The 25,409-nt window shown below is 38.5% G+C and overlaps 1 protein-coding gene across 1 annotated transcript in view; it reads right to left on the bottom strand.

Annotated features, from left to right (window-relative positions):
* LOC139447491 (collagen alpha-2(IV) chain-like) overlaps positions 1-25,409 on the bottom strand; it is a 76,750-nt gene that overhangs the window by 35,560 nt on the left and 15,781 nt on the right. The window contains exons 3-5 of the mRNA XM_071228891.1: positions 10,834-10,926; positions 5,291-5,425; positions 966-1,010 (exon numbers count right to left, since the gene is read on the bottom strand). Coding sequence (XP_071084992.1) covers positions 966-1,010; positions 5,291-5,425; positions 10,834-10,926 — 273 coding nt within the window. The remainder of the gene's footprint in view (positions 1-965; positions 1,011-5,290; positions 5,426-10,833; positions 10,927-25,409) is intronic.

Below are 25,409 nucleotides of genomic sequence, written 5' to 3'. Positions count from 1 at the left end.
TGTATAAATACATCTAGTAAGCCAACATGTTCATTGAACTTGATCACATTTTGTGGAAGAATCTGGTCCATTTTCAATGTCTGGGTCAATGCACTACAGCAGCAGAGCTGTCTTGGAATGTGAGGACCAGGCTGAAGGGTGTCAGAGAACTGGAAGCATGTGGGAACAGGGCAGGGCAGCTCTGTCATCAAGCACAAAGACCATATTGCCAATAATTACCCTTCTGCAACTACTTCAGTTCACATTACAATGTCACTGAGTCACACAAAGGCTTGGTGTGCATCATCCCGTAGGAGGTTACTTCATATCAAACATTTCCAAACTTTAATCACTTTAACCAATAGATTTAATTTCTTGATACTGCTTCTCACGTCTTTTGCTGGCCAATTATGTGATTACTGACAACTACATTATTTTACTAGCCCTAAATCCATTACACTCAAAATCCAAGATTAACGGGTCCAACATATTTGGAATTCAGATCAACTTCTTAATTGAAGTTAAATGAATCAGAAATACTGATGGCAATAAAAAAGAGCCTGGAAATTTCCAGATTAATTCAAGAATCCTGTTGTAGAAACTCAAAAATTCTGCTGATTAGACATCACATCCTTTCAAGATAACCTAGTGCTGGCATGAAGGACCCCGTGGTGATCCCCTATTTTAGTGGCAGACTGTGATAAGCAAGATATAACACGTGTCCTGATGCTGGCAGAAGTGCAGTCTACTTACTTAACAATGCTTCTCAATCAAAGCCTTGTATTATCAGTAAAATTGCCTTCCTTATTCTCATGTGAATAGGTCCTACTCTAATACACGTGAAAAAACAAAATCTGCTCAATACATTCAGAAACAAAATATTAAAACTGAAACAAAAACTTCACAGATAATAATTTTAATGTCTGGTATTGACAGCTACTTTTCTTCATCCCATGCTTTCTGTATGGGGTGGAGCATATACTTACAGGAATACCGTTGATGCCAGAGAAACCAGGTGACCCCATCTTTCCCTGTGGAGTGAAATAAAACATTTGTTATCAAACAGTGAACCCAAATCATCACATAGTTGGCATACCACGAAGTTCCATCAGTCTTGGTCAGACATGGTCTCTTCCAACAAGCTTATCAAACCATGGATCATGATTTGTTAGAAACTTCAGCAATTCCTTCTATTCTTTTGGCATCTGATGTTTTGCAGGATACACATATAAGTAACAATGTTTCTTATCTTTCAGTCATAGCTGTCCATCAACAAGCAACCACAGCCTATATCTACATGTTGTTTTCAGCATGACCACCATGCCTTACTGCCAGTCACTATTTTATTGTAATCCCTGTGATTCTAGAATCCAGATTCTAGGAACCAATTCAGATAAACAGCATAATGTGATATGATGGAACTCACTTCATTGCTAATTCATCTCATACATTAGGGCTGGGACGAGTCCAAATTTACTACCCGGGTACCCACACCCCTATTACCCGACGCTACCCGGGTACCCGCTGTTGGTGTCAAGAGATAGGTACAAAATGTCTGATTTGGTAATAGTTTGACAGTAGCCCTGGCACAATGTATTTAGATACACATGTAAAACTATGTGGTCATGCAAACACTGAAGTTGACTGAAGTTTTAGCTTTGTTTTAAAGTCAGAAGGAACGTGTCCATAGTCAGGAAGAAATGCGAACATTAGAGCCTGTGTAACCATGTAGTTATATAGTGAATTTGTGCCATGAAACAACCTCGGGTCTGGGTAGTCCTGTGGGTACCCGGGTCCTACTCAGGACCCACCCGACCAGAGTACCCGAGTTACCCGTCCCAGCTCTATCATACATACTTCAAAAGGAAGAAATAAAACATTTATAATTTCGATGTCATAAAATGTGGCGAAATTACAAAGATCAAGGGGAAGGTACCATGTGATGTTACTGGACAAAGTCCAAGTGATTGATCTCTTTCCTATGAGTAGATACCAACAAGAAAAATTCATGTCAGTTTTCTCAGGCAGTAGAAACTTGCTGAATGGGGTCATATCACTGGAATACATCATGTGTTTTTGATGTAAGCCTAACTGGGGAAACTTAGTACACCCTGCAAGTCAGAGCACCATGATCCCAGAAGATAAGTTTGAAATGAGGGATAGAGGGGGTTGTTCAGCTAGAGCTACTGATTTGGCAAAATTCCATACAGTAAATGGCTGTCTAGGAGCTTTGTTTACTCTTTATTTTACAACAGATAAACCAGTCTCTTTGTCTATAGTCTACACACATTGCCCACTCAACAGCTGCAGGGCTGTTCAGATGGAGGGGCAAAATGGGAGTTGGCCAAAGTTATCAAAATCTATTTCATTTATGAATCCTTGGGTATATTTAACATAAGCCCTTTCTATGGAGATATTTACAGGTTTATCTATTTATATATGAAAAAGTTGTGCTATCCTAAGTGTTTTAAATCTTCAGAGTATAATCATTTGACTGAATATAAATATCCAGCTGACATCTTCCTAACTGTCTGAATGGGAGAGTCAAAGAGTACCGGTAAGTGCGATAGAATTAACCTCCTAGTAGGTTCTTTGACCAAATCGTTGATATTACAGTTATTAAAATACATCTAATGAATAATACATTATTTTGCAATTGGGAAAACTCATCATCTGACTAATTCATTTTAATGTTTACCAGAAATGGGCTTCACACAATCTACCCATGTCGGGAATAGAACCTAGGTCTCCGGCATGACGAGCAAACGCTTTAACCACTAGGCTCCCAAACCGCCCCTCATTTATTGAAAGCAGTAAATATATAAGTAATGGTTAATCGACCTATTTACCTTCTAATACCATAAGAACAGAAAAACAAAATTTCATGATAATTTTAAAACTCCTATCAACACCGTGATCATGGATGGATTCACATGCTGTCTTAATGTTAACCTGTTTCAACTTTACTGTTACCATTTGATCACATCACAGAATGCCATGTCAGACTCTCGAGGTCAGTGACTGGCCACACAGGCATTTCCTAGAGGTACTAGGCGAGTCAGTGGGGGTTCTCTCATGTCTGCAGTGCAAGGGCACGGAAGACACCAATGGTCCTAGAGACCAGACATCTCTACTCCAAAGAGTCAAAGCCAGAACTATAGCCAGAACATCACTGTCTGTAGAAGTGGAGGTGGTTACACCATTAGGCTTTAATACTTAGATGCTTGGGGAAAGAAAGACACAATACATGAGGTACTTTTCCTAGACAGGTGGCTTCTCAGGTCTTGTTTATTTTTTCATATCTCACAAATATATGTTATATTCATTTGATATTCAACACAAACTTAAGTTTAAGCACTAATTCTCTTATCTACATAATAATGTTTTAAAAGCTTGGCAACTAATTATCATCAATTTATTTCAACCGATTGGAAATCCTTTCATTCCATCCCTACAAAGTGTCTCATGAACAAACATTTTTGCATCAAAACCCTGCTTTATTAACATAGGGCCTTCTCAATATGTGTTTCTATTATCTATAATCATTCTTCAAGATAAAAATGATTTAAGGCAACATGAAGCCAATCTGAGGCTGTCTGTACCTAGCTGTTCCCTAGTAAAGGCAAACATGAAGACAATCTGAGCTGTCTGTACCTAGCTGTTCCCTACTAAAGGCAACATGAAGACAATCTGAGGCTGTCTGTACCTAGCTGTTCTCTACTAAAGGCAACATGAAGCCAATCTAAGGCTGTCTACCTAGCTGTTCCCTACTAATGGCAACATGAAGACAATCTGAGCTGTCTGTACCTAGCTGTTCCCCACTAAAGGCGACATGAAGCCAGTCTAGTCCTGTACTATACTGGTGTACCAAGACAAAGTCGTGGGTGGTGCCCTGGGATGTAGGTCAGAGGTATATATAATCCTGTAGAGGAATATATCAGGTGCTGCCAGTCCTCATACTGCGGTTCCAATCCTGGTTAAACCACCCACCACTTCCCTGGCTCTGCTCTCTTTAGTTTAGGTATTCTGGTGGGGAAGGATCTTAAGAAACGCTCATTGCCTAGTCTTAAATTACTGTAATGTATATAACATCAAATTAAAATCTGGATTTTACATCTCAGTAATGTATACACTTTTGAGACAGTACATTAAGACCACATCTAGAGATGTTTCAATCCAATTTTAGCCGTATACATGGAAGAAATAATAAAATTCAATTGCTGAAATGCTTATGATGTGTATTTCTCTGCAGCCAGATGTCCTTAATCTCTGCTTGTAGACAAAATAAACTCTTAAAATGTGTTTCTACAAGCATGCAAAGATTCCATTTGCCCGTGAATGAAAAGTTTGCTCCAGATACGGATTGTTGAAAAATTTCAAAATTGAATCAGAAAATACTTCAGTTAAATACCACTTTTAATCCAACACAGATGAAAAGAAGAGAAATAAAACACAAAACTGCCAAGTCCAAACTTCATCATTCACAAAACATTTCCTTTGAAATAGGCAAATCAGTTCACAATAGTGTAGTATACATATTTACACAACAAGATTATTACTGTAACAAATAGCAAATGGGTACAGGGGTTGCTATGGTAACAGAAGGACAGTATTCCAGAGAAGCGGCAGTATGTTCCATGGAATGCTGACATATAGTCAGTGAGGTTGTCAGGCTGTCTGCGTACAGCACTCAGCAGCCCTACAGAAGAATTATTCTTCACTGGTCGGAGACTCTTGGGAGATAAATGCTGGTTTTTTTAAAGAAGATTAACCCATTAAACATTACTTCATTTTGCCGCATGGTCTATTTTGCCTTTTAGTTTTTCATGATTGCAATTAATTATAACCGACACAATATCATAATATTCCTGTGTTTAAAATTCTGATTATCAGCAAAATTTAACTTTATTGAAGCATCTATAAAAATTGCAAAGATCTGACACCGCATGTCTGGACCTATATGTAATGTCTTCTTTAAAAACAATTTTCTAAAAGGTTAAAACAATTTATGCACTGACTCAATACATAATGTTGCAAGACATTGGAATAATTCATTCTCTTGACAAAACAAATATGTGAAAGAATTCTGTCAGACTGGAAAGCTGCATGTTAGAGCACAAACATAATTTTAAAAGTGTAATTTTGTGTAGGCAAATGATGCACACACACTCCACAAGAGTCACAAGAACCTGACCACAGAATCCCTATTTTGGCCGACCCTTTGGACAAGCATGAGGTATAGAGGACCTTTTCTGAGGGCAACTCTTCTTTCAACTGTTTAAGACCATTACATCTGAAGGACTTCACTTACCCGGGCTCCCTTTTCTCCAAGTGGGCCGTTGGGGCCAATGTCGCCTTTCATTCCCTTGGGTCCAGGAAGGCCTTCGGGTCCAGGGAAGCCTTGGTTACCCTGGGGACCAGATGGTCCAATGGCTCCCGGTGCACCCTGCAATCAAGTAGAGAAATGTAAGTATTTCAAGTCAACATTCATACGATCCTTCAGTCAAACCTAGAATTGCTAGTCTAGTAAAGGCTTCATAGATATGATAGTAAAGTTGAACATAGAAATGCTAGTCTAGTAAAGGCTTCATAGATGTGATACCATGTGTTGGAAAGAAAGGATGATGAGCTTATCCTGCCACAACAGTTGCACCCATCACAAACACATGCAAAGGCAATTTTAATTAGACACAGTGACATTTATACTTTTATCATTGAAATATTCTCCCAAACTTCCTTCCCCAAAGAAATTGAATACAAATATGATTCATGATTACAAGGCTTTATTTCCTTTCTGCAACAATACAAGGTTATTAAAGAATTTCTATGTTACTGTGGATACATACAAAAATAACAATGTACATAAATCATAGTTAGCTATTTCCTCTGCCACCAGCTCATGGGAAGGGGCATAAATGTACAGTGTTTCCTGTCTGTGGTTATAACAAGAAACGGCAAGGCAAGACAATATCCGGTCTGTGTGAGTTATCATAGGAAATACCATCAGTCATATCACACATCAACAAATCCCTCTGACATATCTATGACTAATCTTACCATTGGTGCCATTAAAGAGACACATTGCCTTTATTAAATCTCAGGGACTTGTTCAAATATTAACATAGCAAGTGAGTTGAAAGTTATGAGTGTCCTAACTGTAGGACCAGGTTCTGGTCTCAGTGATGATAGGTCTTTTAAATTCATGTTCTGATACTTCAGACAGGTTTGTTAGTAGATGTTGCATATCTTTGAAATTCTTTAAACATTATGTTCTGTTTTTCTCATCAGGCCAAATTTGACTCAAGCACCACCAGACAGGTCAACTGGTACAAGTCCCAGGGAATTACAATTAAACAGTCAAGTCTGATTTGACATTAATCAAGTTAATGAAGACAAATTAAGCCGTAGAGGTTACTCAACAGCTGTTTTGTATCTCTATTTTTGTTGTGGGTCATCTGGGTGGATTTATTATACACTGTGCTTCACAGAAGAGACGGACCAGCAGAGTTGATGATGGAGAAAATCCTCAAAGCATCTGATGCCTGATAGACAGTGGCTCAGAGAAACAGGGCAATTGGAGACGATGATTTTAAAGTGCTATACAGGCCTGGTCAGGAGGTAATGTGTATTGAGGATCACCACAAGAATTGGGTGTGAGATAAACACATGCTTCAGTTCTGGCACAAGACATCAAAGCTTCAGGTTGGTGTTGGGAGAAGTTTTTATGGCATATGAATAATCGGGTCTTACTATGATTCATATAAGGACATTATCAATTTGTTAAGCCCTAGAATACAAGTAAAAGGATATTTTACAGTTTTAGATCTAATAAATTGAAAGCAAAGGATTCTATTTTCAAAATCAATGAAAGATTCTCATGACAATGTTGAGAACCAGTGAAACATGATGTTAACCTCCAAGCAAATAACAAAGGACTTAATTTCAAGAAACATTTAAATTAAGAATGTGATCTTAAGAAAACAATTAATATGGGAGACAATGAACGATAGGGGAATGAATTAAATTTAGGAATAGATGAGAGTTAAACAGAGGCAGTGAACTTATTTAGACTCAATCTAAGGTCACATCTTAACAAGAGAAAAAAGGCTGCTGTTTCCTGGCATGGTAAGGACAGTAGTTAGTGCACAGGGGTGAAGGAAATTGATGATAACCAACTTGTAGCCTCTAAGCTATTACACATAATTTGAAGTTACAAAAGATACACCCAAACAAGTCAGGCATTCAGTTGATAGTCACAGTGACTTCCAACGTTCTAAAACTCTGGCTACATCAATACCCTTGCAGTTTTGTGGGGGCTTTACTTTGATTTCACTTCTTTGGCTTCAGAACAATGGAATCTGGTGCTGAGCCAGGGCCTAATACCTTGATGTGTGGAAGAGAGACATTGGAATTCCTTATTTGTTTTACTACAGTCAGCACTATTCCAAAATATATCATTGGCTATCATAGCCTTAAACTCATCAGGTGGATGTTGTGGCTGGGAATGATGCACACACACACGCCACGAGAGTCACAAGAGCCTGATCACACAATCCCAATTTTGGCCGACCCTTTGGACAAGCATGAGGTATAGAGGGCCTTTTCTGAGCTGAAATCCTCAGAATGGTGAAAGAAGAGATGAATAGTTTAGGGGTCTAGAGGTTTGTGTAAAATTACGACATTAATTTGCATGACACATAACATGGCACTGCAATAACTAGTCCATTAGCGGCACTTCAGGTACTGAAGCCTAGATGTCTGTATTCAATCAAAATGAAGTATTACACAAATCAACGTTTCTATGACGACTCTGAGAGGTCACAAGATGGCATTACTCAGCGGGAGTTCTTAGACCAACATTAGCATGTGCATCAGCCAATCATCAGTGCATTCTACAGAATGCAAGAAAGAATACTTCTGCAATTGTGTTCAAATGTCTGGACCAGAAGGAATCTTTTAGATATTATCATATGACACTGAAATATTAGGTTTATCTGAAAAGATTAGAAGAAGAAGAAGAAGATTTATTGTACAAAAACACCCACAGGGGGCAGGGTACAAAACATGAACATGTCTAATTAAACATTGACATACACAATAGAATACAAATATTGCTATGATTATATTGCTATAGAGGAGATGCAGATTTTTCTTTGCCTGAACATTTTGTGAATGAAATTGGTGATAATGTTTGCCAAAGGGTCTGGTGGATTTAACAGTATTTTTAGAGATATTGGGTGCATAGCCAAGGTGGGTGATGAATATAGTTCCTGTCTTGGGTCTTTGTACAGAGGGCATTGTAACAGGAAGTGTTCCTCATGAATCCATTTGTTCAGACAGGGCAGGAATATCTAAAATAGTATATTCTAGTAAAGCTACTCTAACTAGTCTGACTCATGGGGCCTCCTCGCCATTAGTGGCATATTTATATATGTTGCTGTGAGGATGTGTGGTATCCCTGCCTAAACACTGTCATGTGGCTTGGCTAGGGAGGGAGCTGATGTTTGGCGATTACTGTGTTTATTCTGTTCTCGCTCCCCCTGGGTAATTACTGCCCACATCTCTCAAGGCAGGGGATGGTTCACCTGGCTTCAAGACAAGCAGAAACCCTCAGTACGTTGAAGAGTGTGTGAGTGAGTGAGTGAGAGAGATGGTTTCGCCCTGCTTTCAGCAATACACTCTGAATATTCAAGTAAGGTGGCAAGGGACTCCAGAAATGGGCTTTACACATTGTACCCATCTGGGGAATCAAATCCAGGCCTTCAATGTGATGAGCTTTAACAGCTACCCCACCCAAAATAAGAAGCATCCTGTAAAATCTGGGCAGCAGAATTAATTCATCCCATTAACAAGACGTGGCCTGTGTGCAAGCTGTGCAGCAAAGTTTATGTCTTTCTTTCAGCAAGACACTGAAGAAGCAGCAGCAGTTAAACATCAACAAGAGCAACTGCACATCCATCCTTCTTTCAGAAGGGGAGTAACAGGTGGCGAGAGAGAGAGAGAGAGAGAGAGAGAGAGAGAGAGATTGAGAGAGAGAGAAAGAGAGAGAGAGAGAGAGAGAGAGAGAGAGAGTTTTGTTATGTTAGTAGCAGATCTAAATCTAACTATTTCGCTATCATATCAGTGAACATTTATTGCGTTGCTATTTGCACCAATATTTCCAAAGCCTTAATCTATATTATATGTGTTACATTCACTGATAAACAAGTGTGAGTAATGTTTAGCTTCTGAAATTTATATCATTGAGGATCTTCAAGTAATTCTCTCCATCAATCAAAAAGACTGCATTAAGGCATGTCTGAAAATGAATGCTAAAGTCAAGTGTTGTTTCCAAGGATGTTTTTTCTTCTGGATATGGGTGCAGTTTTCTGTGCAGCATGGGAGAAGATTACTGAGAAGTTCCCCTGTGTTCTTGCTCTCTGATAAAGATGCTGAAAAGGGGAGGCTGTATCTAGTGAGCAGCTGCTGGGCGCATCGTCTCACATGACATGCTGAATGCCCTCCATCATGTCGTTCACTCAAACATTTTCATAGGTCAGATCTTTGAAATCGGTGCCCATAAATCAAGTTTCGATATCAGCCATTATGGATGGTATGTTAATCACAGCCTACATCAAAGATGGGCTTTGATGAACACCAAAAGTAGCAACAAATTTCCGTTCTCAATATTAAGGAAAAGTCATTGAAACAAAGATTATTCCTCAGAAATGTCACCATCTTGTTTCTCTTACCAGGGAATATATCTGCCACCTTTTCTCTAAAAGTGCCTAAATGATTCCAGGCAGCATTATTTTTTGGCCAACTGTTTGTTTTCCTTCAATTGCCAGGCTTATTTGTACCTTCGATAACAAATTGTTCACTTCATTTTCTATTACAACACTTTTGACCCTAATTATGTGAATTTGTTGACAAAGGATTAAAAAAACTTACTGCATTCTTAGGATTGTAAACAACCTGACATTTTGGACAAGGCACATATCTTGTTACCAACATATTTCTTTACATTCATGCTTTTCACCACAATCCTCGCACAGTGAATCAAGTACCAGCAACCATCTGTATATGTAATGAAAGTGAAAGCCCTTGAGGCCTTTTGCTTCAAATTTGTAACACAGTAACTTCTTATCTGGTTGTCTTTGCCGGCAGTAAGGCTGTACCAGAATCTGTGCATAATGAATGAAAGGCCAAGCAAAGAAATACTTTCTTGGGGGTATATTCTCTGTGCTAGGAGGGAAGAATAACAAATGTCTTCAGGTTTGGACTTGATATGAATTCCCTTAAAACTCATGTAAGAAAATATATTCAACATAAAAACAAAAAAGTTCAATGATTAATAATTCCACTCAAACTTTTGGAATTTTGGAATCAAAGGTGAAAAAATTAAGGCAGTCCTTCGTCAACAAAGTATTTTGATCTGGCTTTAGTGTATTCTATTCATGAAAATAGCAGTATAAGTTTCCAAAGAAAAGCCTTCCATTGGAGCGCATTTACCATATTCGACATATTAAGCGCCCAGGGCACTCTCAAAATAAGAAATAGGGGGCTCTTATTAGAACATTATTTTGGTGAAAAAAACAGACCTGAAATACCGTAAATTTCTGACAGCCTGAAATGTTTATGTACGGCAGATAAATTTTTCAAGAATTTAATTGCCCATAATCAAGAATGCATATAACACATGAGTGAGTTTTATACACGAATAGATAAGTCTTGTGTACATTGATCAATCTGAAGGGGTGCTAAATGGGATTGCTCACTAGCCAATGTATATTAGCAAATATTGCCATGGGTGCTTATTAGAGCGGGGCACTTATTATGTGAAATACGGTAACTTAATGTAAATAAGCTACTCACCCTGGAGCCTTTTTCTCCTATACATCTGCAGTTTCCTCCAGTTTCGCAGCCAGCTCCACATCGTTTGGGATCGACATCACCTCTTGCTCTTTGCTGAAACAACCAATACACCAAGTTTAGTCAACAGTTACATACTACATTCACTGGGTGCTAAATAGAGTAAGGTATTGGTCACACTGCAGCATACAAAGCAGTGCTCCATTCATTCAATATAGTGTGCTCAATAATATTCTTTGAACATGCATCCTTTTTTGTAATCCACAAGGCAAAGTAAATCATATCTATTTCAAAGGTTGTTGTTTTTTAAATTTAAGCCAACATACTCTTCCGCAGGAGAGATGTTTGTGAAAAAAATCCCAAACAGTATTTTCTATAAGTAGTTAAGAAGCATCTGCACAAATATGTCTCCTGGATTCAGTTTGTTTCATGACTTTCAACTCATCTGGTTGGTTCTGCTGAAGTCACCAATAACAAACATGGCACAAACCAATCGACAGTCACAGCAAAGTTGAAGACATTCCTAACCCACTTTTTGTCTGCTGGCTCAAATTTTACAATACTTATCAATCTATCAGTTAATGATCAACCAAGTAAACAGAGAGAATGCCTCGATTTCATTAAGTGTCTTTACCTATACTAAAAAAAAGAGCACCCGATAGTGGAGTATATAGTTCCTTCAAAAATAAATATTATTTCACTTGAGTCTTTATGTCCTCAACAAGACAAATCTTCACTTCTTAAATGACATTGTGTTGATTCTGTTATGTTTGACTAACCAAAACCTACAACCCAACAAGCACCTGTTTCCCATGGACGCCTACAATCTATAAGGTTTATAATAGTGTGTACAGAACACAGGAGTCAGGTAAAAAACATCCTGTTTAATGAATTGTTACATTGAAAGGCTCTCAGGTGCATCACAGATTAATGACTGCTCATCATTTGTTTGCAAACAGCGTAATATGTACACTCAGTGCTGGGAATCAAATCTGGGAGGGTAAACATATCTTAATTATGACTGGCAAGTTATGACAAGACCAAGAGGATGTAAGAAGAGTGTTTGTACAACATCCACATTTTTAGGAAAGATGGAGATGGAAGGTGGAGGCATACAGCTCACAGTAGATGAACCCTCAATTTTAGAAAATACATAATTTTGACAAAAACAAGCAACTACATTCTCCAGTGACATCTAGACTTGCTTCATTTAGGGCCATAGCACTACAGTAAGGGTTAAGCGGAAGGGAAAATAATATGGTTCAGATACTATAAGAACGACTAAGCTGACACGTGCCCCCAACACACGACACTGCAACTACATACATCACTGGGCAAAGACTATAAGGGACATTCAGCAATATTCCACCTATATGCATATTCCCCAGGCAAGAGAGTTAACTGACTGTAAAAGTCCAGTTTCCCCCCTTGTCGAACTAGGCTGGAATTTCTGGTCTCAGTAGAAGAGCCAGCAGTGGCTATTGCAAGTTATGTCCCTTCTATGTCCCTCCTATCGACCAATCAGATTCCTCCTCTCATTTCACTTTCATTTACTTCATTGTCATAAGAAGGGACTAAATTATATCTGTGACTGTCATTGTGTTCATAATATTAACCACAGGTTTATCAGGCTAACACTCAGCCTAATAAGGCTGACATGACATAGCTGGACTATTAACTGTGGTGTTAAACAACATACACACGCTATCTCCATATTTTTTTAATTATTTTTTATTGATAACTAAAATACTTTCAGCAAAGAAAGAAATTGAATATTTGAATGTTCTTATTCACCTAATGACTAGTGCATTACAACATAAGGTAACAGATCCTGCCATGGTCTTGGCACCTTGACATTTCACACAGAACCTACACAGTGGTAAGTAGGAAATCATCACGGATAAGATCCGCCTACATTACATTGTTCAACCTTTTGTTACCCGGTGCTGATAACCCAGCTGGAGAAAAACCTTTTACTCATCGGCCTACATAGCCTAACCTCCCACAAATAATAACACAAATGTCGGCCACAAGGAATCGTGACCACAGCATTCCACTGTTTGGCTGAGGCTGACGGAACATTCATCCTCAAACTGTCCTGTGTTTAAATATGACAAAAACTAAAATCTTAAGCTATTTTTAAATAGAAAGTGCAAATACCTCGGTTAGATGGTAAATGACGCCACACACACTTTATCAAGGTGAGTATACATAGCCTCATCAGAACCAGAAACAGGTGCTTGTTTTGTTTCAAATTTGAACCACGGGCTTGGTCTAAAGGCTACCATGATACTGAATGATGCATATTGAAAACAATTATGGAAGAGAAAATATTACATCAGTTGTAGATAAATATTGTATTATTTTTACTTTTTTTAAAAACCATAAAATATGCAATCTGAATGGTACTACATAATTCAAAACAAACCTATGATAAAATTAGACATAAAATCAAATCCCAATTAAATGACGTAAAGTCATTTCTTCAGTACTGTGTAATTATTTTAATTATTCTATTTTTTTCTGAGTGAAATGACAACATTAAAAGTGAAAATATTATGGACCAATATAAATTAATAAAACGAACATATTGATGAATTATGTCTGAATTAATTTACAACACATATATGTCAGTGATTTTGTGGCTGCATGTACTAGTCTGGGTTTATACCGGTTAAATAGTTCTTTGCCACTGAGGTACCATGCCACAGTTTAACATGGCTACCCCACTCAGACACCTTATACTGACTCCGAGCCGACCAGTCCTCCTGTTATCCCCTTAATCATGTTAATGTCGAGCGCCAGTCAGAGTAACAACACCACAATCTTTACAAATTTTTAGGTGTGATGTTGACAGGATTGAATCACCCAAGAAAACTCTCGGAGTGACAATACTTTTGATGTAATACCACAGATATAATTAGCAAAACGTCAACCTCAATAACAATCTTGAATGGCTTCCTAGCATGCCTAGTTACATGTTCAGAACAATATAAACTCTTTTCCCATGAAGTGTACAAATATGTTTTCCCTTAAAGAATAACCAGCAATAGAAAGGGCTGCGTGTGGATGGTAAAAGTAAATTTCCGCCACCTACACGCAATAAAAGAGGCGATATTTGCTGAGGAAGTTGAAATGCTAGACGGGTGACATGGATAGTCTGTTCCACTTTTGATATATTACTCATGTGCCTCCTCCCACCCCCCTGATGTGTGGGCTGACAGGCAAGTACTGAACCCCCCTCCCCTCCCCCCCCTGCCCCCAATCAACACACACCTCCCCTTGTTTAACCACTGACACAGGTAGATCAGCAGTAAAGCACAATTAATATCAATCCATCACACACCAAGGCCGACAGGTTTTCTCCCTCTCCAAATCAACTTCTATTAAAGGTAAATGGAAGTATTGATATTCCCCAACCTTCACAATATATATACATGTAGACAGTCCCATTCAACCATTTCCATGCAGCTTTAGCATGTATATGTATTGACTCTGACCCCATCGAAAGTGCATCTATTTTCCTATTGCTCCCCATTCCTCATAGTGTGCAGGTACGTCCCCTACCAAATGTTTCTACCCCTTCTCGGTTCATGCACCTTCATGACTCCCCTCTAATGAGCACATGTTGTATAGACTCTCCCACTCATAATATCTAATATCTGATCAGCAAACATAACTCCCCCTCCCTTCCCTCCAAGTGCATTTATTTGCACATCAGCTAACATCACCCCCCTCTCTTCCTCCAAGTGTACCTATTTGCACATCACCCCCCTCCACAAATCTCGCCCTACTTCAACTTCATCTCCTGTAGCTTGGCAGCCACTGACTCACTAAGGATGTGTTGCTAGTCATTTTATCAAAGTTTAGATGTGCAGAACAGGTGAGCCTGTTTTTAAGCTGACACTGTTGTCACTAGAAAGTCAATTCTGCTGCAGCGTAGGTGGAATGTAAATAACTTAATGCTGTAAAGCAGTTTTTCAGCTGTTTCCTGTTTAACAACGACAGTTAAATGTCTCCAGTCAGCAAATTGTGCATATATTTCAATATCATGACTTTAAATTGTCTTAATGGGCAGATGATTTGTACTTGATCATTAAATTTAAAATCAAACAAATAGTATGAATTGAATTATCACAAGTAAGTCAATCATTACACTTGAAGCGTCAATTTTTTTTCCAATATGGAAATTTGAAAGAATGTAGAGACATATTATCATCGTGAGCCACCGCAATATCATGATGTTATGTGATTTGTTTGCTTGTTAGTTTATTGTTTAACGCCTCACTCATTAATATTCCAGCTATATGATGGCGGTCTGTAAATAACCGAGTGTGGGCCAGCCAATCCAGAGATTGACGTCATGAGCATCAATCCACACAATTGGGATACAAATCCAGTGATTGACGTCATGAGCATCGATCCACGCAATTGGGATACGAATCCAGTGATTGACGTCATGAGCATCGATCCACGCAATTGGGATATGATGACATGCATCCACCAAGTCAGCGAGCTTGACCACTGATGTTCTGTGAACGATGATGCAGTTAAAAGCTACAAGAACTTGACTGAAAGTTTTAAAAACAGCTGATCCAACACCTTCAGTTTCCTAGTTGACATTAAACTGAATTTCCTTCCTACATTTATAAAAAAAAACGTATCTTATAGATGTTTAGATACAACGTTAAATCTTTACTACAACTATAGTGACTTATCAACACAGTATCCACACTTAGTGTATGCTGCCAGCCACCTCATGAAATATATGAATGTTTATACACCATGAATAAAAATGACTTGTAATATCTCTATATATACAATGTGTGTAATGTTTAGAATTATATTTATTACCATATGTAGATGGTTTGTACCCTGCTCTACGAGGGTGGTCTGTACAATAAATTCTCCATTCTTCATTCTTGACCTCAAAGAAACAGTGATCATGTTGTTTATTTATTTCAAGTCAAGTGGAAATTTCTCTTGATGTCTTCCAGTTGTTCTTGATTACACAGAGCATCACATTACCCAACGTAATGTATATATCCTTGTGAACAATTAAACAGCAGTTCAGGCACTGCAGTGTTATTGAGTTCACAGAAGGTCATGCTTGCCCTGAACTGAGGACTATGAAATGAGATCCCCAAAACATGGCCAAGATCACTGAGACAGCATTGCTACTTCACAGATCATAAAGTAGTCATAAAGAAATCAACACATGAGTTTACAGCACATGTAGCCCTTTGACAGGGCTAGGAGATGCAGGGAGACTGACAAGTATGTAATTATACAGAAGGTGGAGCATACACATGTCATCAATACTGATGGCTGGCAGTACTGTCTACAAAATGTCTCGTCCAACATACAAGATATAAGATTTTATTGCACCAACATTCCCAGTAGAAACATCAACATCATCTTCACCTGAGCTTACAGTACTTAATTAAACAGTGTATGCACTCACAAGAAAACCTTAGATGTTTAGTTACTTTTTCTAAAAATTCAGGACGTTGGGGTAGCGTCATGGTGAAAGCATTCACACATCGTGCTGAAGAATCGGTTTGATTTGTGAAACACGTTTCTAGTGTACCCTATTTACTTGCTCACAAATACTATTCCAATTGAGAAAAAGAAACGTTATCTCGATTCCATTCAATTTTATGACATTATCATATCAAAAGTTTCAAAGCTACACATGAGATATTCTTTAAAAGTAAATCTTTTTATGTTCTTTGAACTGATTGGCTATGTTCATAGTGCTTAGTTTGGGGGTCAACTATTCTAGTCAAGTGGTGGAAAGGATCATTTCTGACAGTATTACTATAATTTGATTTAATATGGTAAGCTAATCCAAATGATCTTGGAGCCTGGAAGAAATAAGAATCTTTGCCAAGCTGCTTCACATCAAGAGTACATAACCCAATTTAAGATAATTAACCTTGTGATGATATGACATATGGGGGCAATAGGTGAACCAGGGAAATATGTGAGCTTATCAGATTGTGTCAGGTCTGGCTTGTTCTAGTTGTCAGAGAGCTATGTCGGGAGAGTTCCTGTTCTGCTAGTTGAAATTGAAGATGTATAGACCAAGATGAAGGATCAGACACAAGAATGATCAGCAGGAACACGGAGGAGAAGGAGGAACTTCTCCAACACTCAGGGCATTTCTGTCTACAGGAACAGAAATTCAAAACATCAACCCCAGTGAATAATCAGTCTCGTCCATCGGGAGTAAGAGGAATAATAGGGATAAAAATTATACGAATGGACCACTGATAATCAGTGACGACACCAGGTGTTTGTGAAAAGGGTAAGTGTGTCTACTTGCAGATCCTGCTATATGTCCAAACCCTGGTTCCAAAGGAATGGATATATCAGCAAAGTTTGCTCATGAACAAAATCAAACAGAGGCCATTAATTAAGGAACTGCTGCTGCTGAACTGACAAATACCTAAGGAAGAGAATTTATGGACGTCAACTTCTTTATATTAAAGAACACAACGTTTCAGAGTATATGCTTACTCCTTCATCATTCACCTCATGATACTGAAGGTGACATCCATAATTTCTCTTCCTTATGTGTATCACTTCTAAATGCCTTTCAAAGCCTTAACCAACACCTTACAGCTACAATCTCACAGGCTTGGTTCATCATAGACTAACATATAGTCTCTGAAATGAACATATCGTACAGAAAAAACAGTTGTTCAGTTATCTTAATAAAAATATAATAAAAAGGGAGCCCAGTGATTCTCTTCATTTTCTGATACTGCAGTAATCTAGACTTGCCAAACATTATAGACTTGCATGGGCTGTAGTTGATATATTTGTATCAGGGTCTGTAAGACAGACTAGGTTCATCACAACAAATCAGTTTTATCCAGCCAAGCATAACCTGTGCACTCCTAAATGTTCCTTAATGCTAACAGCCTTAGTTTTCTTGGCAAGAGAACACTTCTGGAAGGTCAATGTAGTGTTGTGGATATTTTTATGACATTTAGAGAGGATGATAAAGAAATTGTAACAGTTTTCCCATGACATTTTCAGATACTCCCCTAATGAATACAAAGAAGAAAGCGGCGGACAGCCATGCATAGATCGATGTGATAAATTATGAGGAATGAGAATAACATTTCTGAACTTTTAACCATGGTGATCTGGACAAACTGAAGTCAGTTCCCGTATTCACCAGGTGAAATACACTATCAGCAATCCTGATATATACACCTTTCACACCTATCTTTGAAAACGGCTTCTTAGACAATGGGAGTTTTTAAGGGTCCTTGACTGCAGCATTGCAATGTTGGATGACTCATAACAGATTGTATCTGTCTGTATACAACCGCTCTTGAAGCAATTCCTGGGTAACTGAAAATAACGCCCACCACCATGATGGTGAATCTTGTCAATTCTTATTATATTCATGGGTTGCTTAAGACAAACTCTTCACGGTTGACATTAACTAAGTCAACACCAATGTTCGTCCTGACATTCTTCTGTGTGGTGCAATCACCAGGTAACCAGGCAAAATCTCTGAGCCCCCAGGTGTGTCAATGGAGCATGGTTGAACGAACAGAAGAGGACTGCACTTGTGATCAGTGAGCTCCAACAATGGGACATGTATGTGTTACCTGCCATTTCTGAAGATGATACTCAGGGCTAGGATGATATAACAATTTTTTGATCCATAGCGTATCAAGATACCTTGTTCACGATCCAATACATGTCCAATAAGCATATGCGCTTATCTGTGGCGCCCAAGCCTTTTGTTTTATAGACAGAATTGCCAAATACCTGGCACACTGACGATTTACTTGGATGAAAATATTTAGGTTTTCGCTACTAATTTTCACTGCTAATTATTGTTTGGTATTTCAGCGAAAAACTATCATAACCCCCTGCCCGTACCCCACCCCCCAAGGATCATCAAATGGTGAGAAACAAAACAAATAAGACAAAAAGTGAGCAGGGCTCACTAATACCCCTGAGTTCAACTCCAAAATATTTCTAAGTTCAAACATGAAAAAAGTAATATTTCTTAGAAAATCAAAATATTGAAAAGAAACTTCGCACTGCACCCTCCTATTGGTATGGAAACTGTAAGCCCAATTGGAAAAGAATCCATGATGTATGGTAGTTTTCAAGTCACAGATCACATAAATGTTGAACTACTTTTTTTATAAGCTCACAACTTGAAAAACATCATATTTTTTCTGAAAATATGCATTTAAAAATCAAGTATGGAATCTGTTCCCTAAATCTGAAAAGAATCCATGCAGTAGTTTTCAAGTTATAGGTCGCACAAATGTTAAGAAAATCCAAATATTGCAATCAAACTTTGCACTGCACCTCTCTTAAAGGCATGAAAAGTGTACACCAAGTTTGAAAAGAATCTATGCAGTAGTTTTTAACTTTTGGGTCTCACACATAAATGTCCTCAGAAGGACGAACAGACGGAATTCTTTAGTATAACGATAAACTCCCGCCCATTTAAGTCAGGGGTATAATAAAGTTTTACAAATTACCATATTAAATGAAGCATTACATAAGCAACGTTTTGTGGTCAGTGGTCTACTAAAGGAATAACTTATTGTCACTTGCTGAAGAATTGGTCTTGATAACACTGATACTTCTGACTATTTTACAGTTGTCAGGGCATTGACCCTTCCATATCTAGACCACATCATGAAATGCTGAGTTAAGACAGGGAAAATGTTATACCATCTGCGATGAGGAATAGCATCTGTCATTTAACTGACATCAAACAGAGTGTTAAAACCCTACAGGAACGAGTTCTGATCTTTGTATGTAATTAGTGAGTTACCACTGCAGTAATCTGACCGGAAATGTGTATTTCCAGACTCTGACTCTGAGATGATGTGATGACAATGCTGCAGGTAGCCCCTGGACCAGTTGGACTTGCAGTCTCTGCACGTTATGCTTATAAGTTGGCACCAGAGAATTAGGCATCATGCGAATACTTGCGAATCTTCTGAAGCATGTGGATAAACCAGATGAGTTGCTTCACAGATGTGTTCACACATAGGTGATATTTCAATGTCGAAACCAGACTTAGATTGGTTCTCACAGCGAAATACTGTATAATGGAGTCCTGTTTTGTCAAATCTTTCAAAGATCGAGATCATATTTGAGTGTCAACATGAGTGCACTAGAATAAAGAATATTTTATAAGCCTCACAGTACCAGTGGAACATATCACTTTCAAGGCTTTCACACCGGAAGCAGACAGCAGTGCACATGGCTGTCTCCCTAAGCCCACACTTTGGGCGGTTCTGCGACTGACGAAAATTCAAGAAAATAATTTGTTTGCTTCAGTCTGAATTAACCTGCAGGAAACTGTCTTTATAAGACAATGCTTTGTGGGGCCAAGACAAAATATTCCATGGAGCTTTTGGGTATAGTTTCTAAATTTGACAAACTTTTGTTGCACTGAAACAGACAGGATTGAAACATAATGGGAACTTGCCATTGAGCCCCAGGAAACGTCTTGGTCCTTAGTTACCTGATTACACTAAGATCTGTCACACTCAGACGTTCTTAAGCATATACAGCTTAGAACACCAAATACAGATTTTATTTGTCATCTATGACCTCAATGTGGTTTGATGGCTACACAGGGTTAGTTGGCTGAAATGTTAAATGTCAGATCATGACCCAACAAAACTACTTGCCAAAAGAAATGTATCTGGAACATATTTCAGAGAGCAACAGAGTTTGCAACAAGATACAAGATGTAGTGAGAAGAGGAAACATCAGATGTTGGAGGTGATGTAGCCATCATCAATTCCTCTTCTACCTCTGTCCATGCTGAAAGGTCTGAAGGGCGGCTCAGGGGAAATGTTAGATGTTTAGCTGTACAGAATGTAGTGGCACCTCACAGTGGAGGGAGGGGTGAAGATGTCCCAGATGTGGGGCCACAGTAGTATTTGCTGGGAGGCACATTTTACACATCTGAACTTGACTGAGGTCAAGCCCTAGGTACAGAGAGCATGCATGAACAGGAACCGGCTTTATATGAAGCAGACCCAATACCCAGCCTGGGGCTGGTGATCTCCATCCTCATCATGTTGGCTGTTTTAGGAGGGGGTGTTTCCAAATATGGGACACAAATACTTCAAATAATGAGTTAACTTAATCTGTTGGTCATGGACTCTAAATATATATATAGCATTCAGTTAACATGACCTAAATACCCAGATCTTTCAGAGTTCTAGGAACTTGGCAAACCAACAACCTCAATCATAAATGTACATTATTGCAGATGTAGTTTTGAAATGATGTCAAAGACACTTGATGAAACACCTGCTTGGTAAGTTCTTTGGGTGAGAAGGAAGATGTGTGAAGATGATTGATGTTCAGCTTACAGATTTCAAATCAGACTGGGAAATTGACATGGGTGCGTCATCTCTATGTCATATATTATCAGACAGGGCATGTAGGAAACATGACACAGAGTATCAGACAGGGCATTTGGTGAAAATGACATGGGTGGGTTGTCTCCATGTCATAGTGTACTGAAAGACTTCATTGAATAAATCATCATGGCGTAAGAAAGTGAGTATGTATATATATTAGGGTGGGGGACACCAGAAATGGGCTTCACACAGTGTACCCATCTGGAGAATCAAACCCAAGTCCTCAGCGTGACAAGCAAACGTTTTAACCACGAGGCTACCCCATCGCCCAAAATCATCATGTGGAGAATACAGAGATGAACAGCCAAGAGGGCTATAAAGAGATGGGATATAGAATTAATATAATGGTGCTGCAATGCAAGTTTCAGCATTGCGGTATCTCCTTCATCAATGGGGCTAACTCTACATCACAAAATAGTCTCAGGAGAAGTGTCACAATTCACCACCGTATCAATGCATTGTAAATTTACAACTCATGTTATGATAATCCTACCCATGTTTTGACTCATATTTCAATTTTGTATTGATTTTGAAGTACAAGGGTTTGCAATGACTTGACCTGATACTATTTGGGCAAGCTTTACCTTACCATGCTAAGTGCCTATCACAATACAAAGAGTAAAATCTAACCACACGATAGGATTAGAACAAGACTAACTTCACCAGCGATGTCAACTCAACACAAACAGGTTGAACAAACTCTTGTCAGCCAGTCACATGGAATATTGACAATTTCTTCCAAAATGATGTAAGTAATACAATTCATAATGTATCGAGACTATTGTAAATATTGCTATTTTTATGGAAGTGTGAGGTAGGCTTATTGTGACTGCCGCAGCCTCAGGCATGACAATACTTTAATGTTAGTCATACCAGTCTGAAAACCACTGTATGCACCACTGTATCTCTCTCCTGGCCAGGGCACTATTCCTCAAGGCGAATTCAGCGCTACAATCATTCTAAACCTATGTTAAAGTATGGGAGTTACGATCATCTTAGTGCTAATATCGCTTTATGGAACAGGGCCCAGGTAACAAACACAGCCCATCTCAAGTACTGATCTATCTGTGCAGAACTGGAGATCAATCTTTTGTCATATTACCAAATAAAACCCCTTCCATATTCATAAGAAATCTCTGCTAAAATCAGTCGATTGTATAAATCCGACTTTATCATGAACATGTTTATGGGTCACAATCAAACAGTTATGTAAAGGTCAGCGTATCCTGTCCAATTGTGGCATGCATCACAAACACATGCAAAAGCAAGTCAATTGTTCACCTGAAAAACATACCGTAAAATGTTTGAAAGCATTACTGAAGCCTTGAATGATGTAACCTAAATCAAGCAAGTTTTACGCAAGAGTTGTATGACGCTCTTTGAAATATTTGAATTTTTGTTGTTGTTTAACGCTGCACTCAGCAATATTCCAGCTATATGACGGCGGTCTGTAAGATAATCAAGTCTGGACCAGACAATCCAGTGATTGACATCATGTGCATCGATCTAAGCAATTGGGATCGATGACACGTATCAACCAAGTCAGCTAGCCTGACCACCCGATCACGTTAGTCGCCTTTCACGACAAGCATAGTCGCCTTTTACGGCAAGTATGGGTTGCTGAAGAAATATTCTACCCCGGAATCTTCACGGCAGAAATATTCGTAGAAAGTCTTGAATAATGGAAGGAGTACAGCATTAGACGGTGAGCACATAATTGTTAAACCTTTTAATATATCATACATTTTAACACTATTCAAACAGAAATGTACATAATAAACACACGTATGAAATTGGAATAAACAAAATCACTTGCTATGGAAAGTCATTAATATATTAACTTCAGCAAATACTACAGCATTAAATCTATCATTGTTATTTGCTTTCATAGACTTGAGTCAAAGAAAAAGACTGATGGAAGCTATCCCGCTTCTGTTACTCCTGTTTATTGTGAACTCGTGCTGTTGTTTTCACCTTGCAGAGAGGAAAACAGACGTTGTTTCCTAAAGCTTTCCTAACAGGATGTCCTGGTGGTTCTCTTACAAAGCTGAATATCTGTAGAGCAATCTTTGCACACACTTGTACCGCTTCATAACTTCAGGCAATAATTTTGCTTTCTTTGAAAAGTTTCCTTCATGGAAAATTCATGCCCAATTAAAGTTGGAGGCGGTTGAAAACTTACATATCTTCACTTCAACATTTTGGAAGAAATATAACATATATTTGTTGTATTAGGGTGGGAAAATATCATACATGTTTATGTGTCATTATATATAATTATTAACACAAATGTTGCCAAGTCAGTGAAACTATGCACTACTGTCAAATTCCGTTCACAAAGGCAATGACTGCTTTATAGAGTTTATTGGCAATGTCAATGAGATTCACAACAAGTCCCCACCAACATGTATGTTGACAAAAACAATGGTCTTCAAAGCTATATCTACAGAGGAGAAGTGAACCAAGAATGTTTGAGTGACATGTGAATCCTAAAACCAGTAAGCTACTTCATGACCTCAAGGAGTTTTCAGGCCTCTCCCTTTAGCAACTTTCTGCAGGTCTCATGATCTCACAATTAACATTTCAATTGTCAAGCAGTGAATTAGCCAAGTAGACAACAAGACCCAACAAAGCTGTCCAACTTTGTTACGCAAGTACCAGGATCATGTACTGTTGAGTACAGAAGGGGGAACCTTTGCCACACAATCTCACAAACTGTCACGGCAGCACTTTGCAATGCTTTGTGCTCCCTGTGTTTGAGATAGGACAAAGGGTACATAGTAGGGTTCACTGATGGATTGCGCTTCAATGATAGGAGTGTCAAGGTTTCAGTAGCTTATCCATTTCTTGCACTGCCTTGATGAGGGAAACAGATGTGGGGGCGTAACTACAATATTCCCACAAGGATCTCGCATACCAAGGGTGAGCACTCCTGGGATCATGGCTCCTTGTATACAACCATGCTCTACTCTCTTTACACACTCAGTATACACAGGTCCGTGGGTGTGAGACCTGATCACTGACCTGAGGATGGCCAAGAAGTAACCCTGAACAAACAATAAAGAACTTGTTTTCCATATAAGGTTTCATGACTTCATGTCCTTCCCACTTCATAATGCCTTTCAAGGACTTCATCCTTTAGTTTCATCCTGATCTGATATTTCTCATCTTTGTTTTTACAGATGATATACTTCTTTGAAAGCGAACTGACAGTTTATCATTAGAGATATCTTCATAATACTTCTGTAATACCATATTTGCCATAATAAACGTCCAGAGTGCTTACAAAATTCACAAAGGGGCGCAATTATTACAAGCAAACAATGAGTTAAATCTGATTCGAGATTGAGAGTGAACAAACAAAGTTCAAACGTCGATGTAAATAAAACATTTTTGATAATAGTCTCATGATAATAATATACCCCTTCTGTGCTGGTGTTTTCTGCAAAGGAGGGGAGCTTTGTAGGAGGCACTTATGAAAGACTGTATTTACAGATTTGTGTAGAAGTTAATACAGTGATAAATACAGTGAAAGCGGTTTGTTTTGTGTCATGTTTTCTTATTGTTAACTGTACACTGACTACTACTAACCATTTCCACCTGTCCTGACATGCATCCAACAGCACCACTCGGGAAAACACAGTACAAAAGAACTTTATTTTGTGGGGCTTAATTTTATCATGGTCAAACCTTCACCACCAAAGAGCTTAGGTTTTGAAGACAATCACGGTGGAATCAGTCCTTGTTTACAATGTTTGGGTTGTTTTCTATTCTAGCTCATGTTGGACATGAGCCACACAGCATACCAGCTTCATCTTATTTCTAGAGCAAACAAACAATATCGTCCACAAAACCTATGAACATCCCATAATTAGAACACGATAAAATAATGTCGTAGTATTGGGTATCTAAAAAATTCATGAAGATTTATGTTTAAATTTTTTTTTAGAATACCACAGGAAAGACTTAAATATATATTTCTCAATTAACTTCAATACAAAACTTCTTCTCAGTCTGACACTAAACACTAGTGGTGCAGGACATAGCATCCTGTCTGGGTGATGAGAGGTAGACAAATTTAGAGGAAGGGGAAGGTGATGGCTTGACAGATGGAAAACAGCTGACAGTAGCAGTCTTGTTGCT

Source organism: Haliotis cracherodii, unplaced genomic scaffold, assembly GCF_022045235.1.
Source record: "Haliotis cracherodii isolate W230 unplaced genomic scaffold, xgHalCrac1.p SCAF_7, whole genome shotgun sequence".
NCBI lineage: Eukaryota > Metazoa > Mollusca > Gastropoda > Lepetellida > Haliotidae > Haliotis > Haliotis cracherodii.
This window is presented reverse-complemented; position numbering and strand designations above follow the sequence as displayed.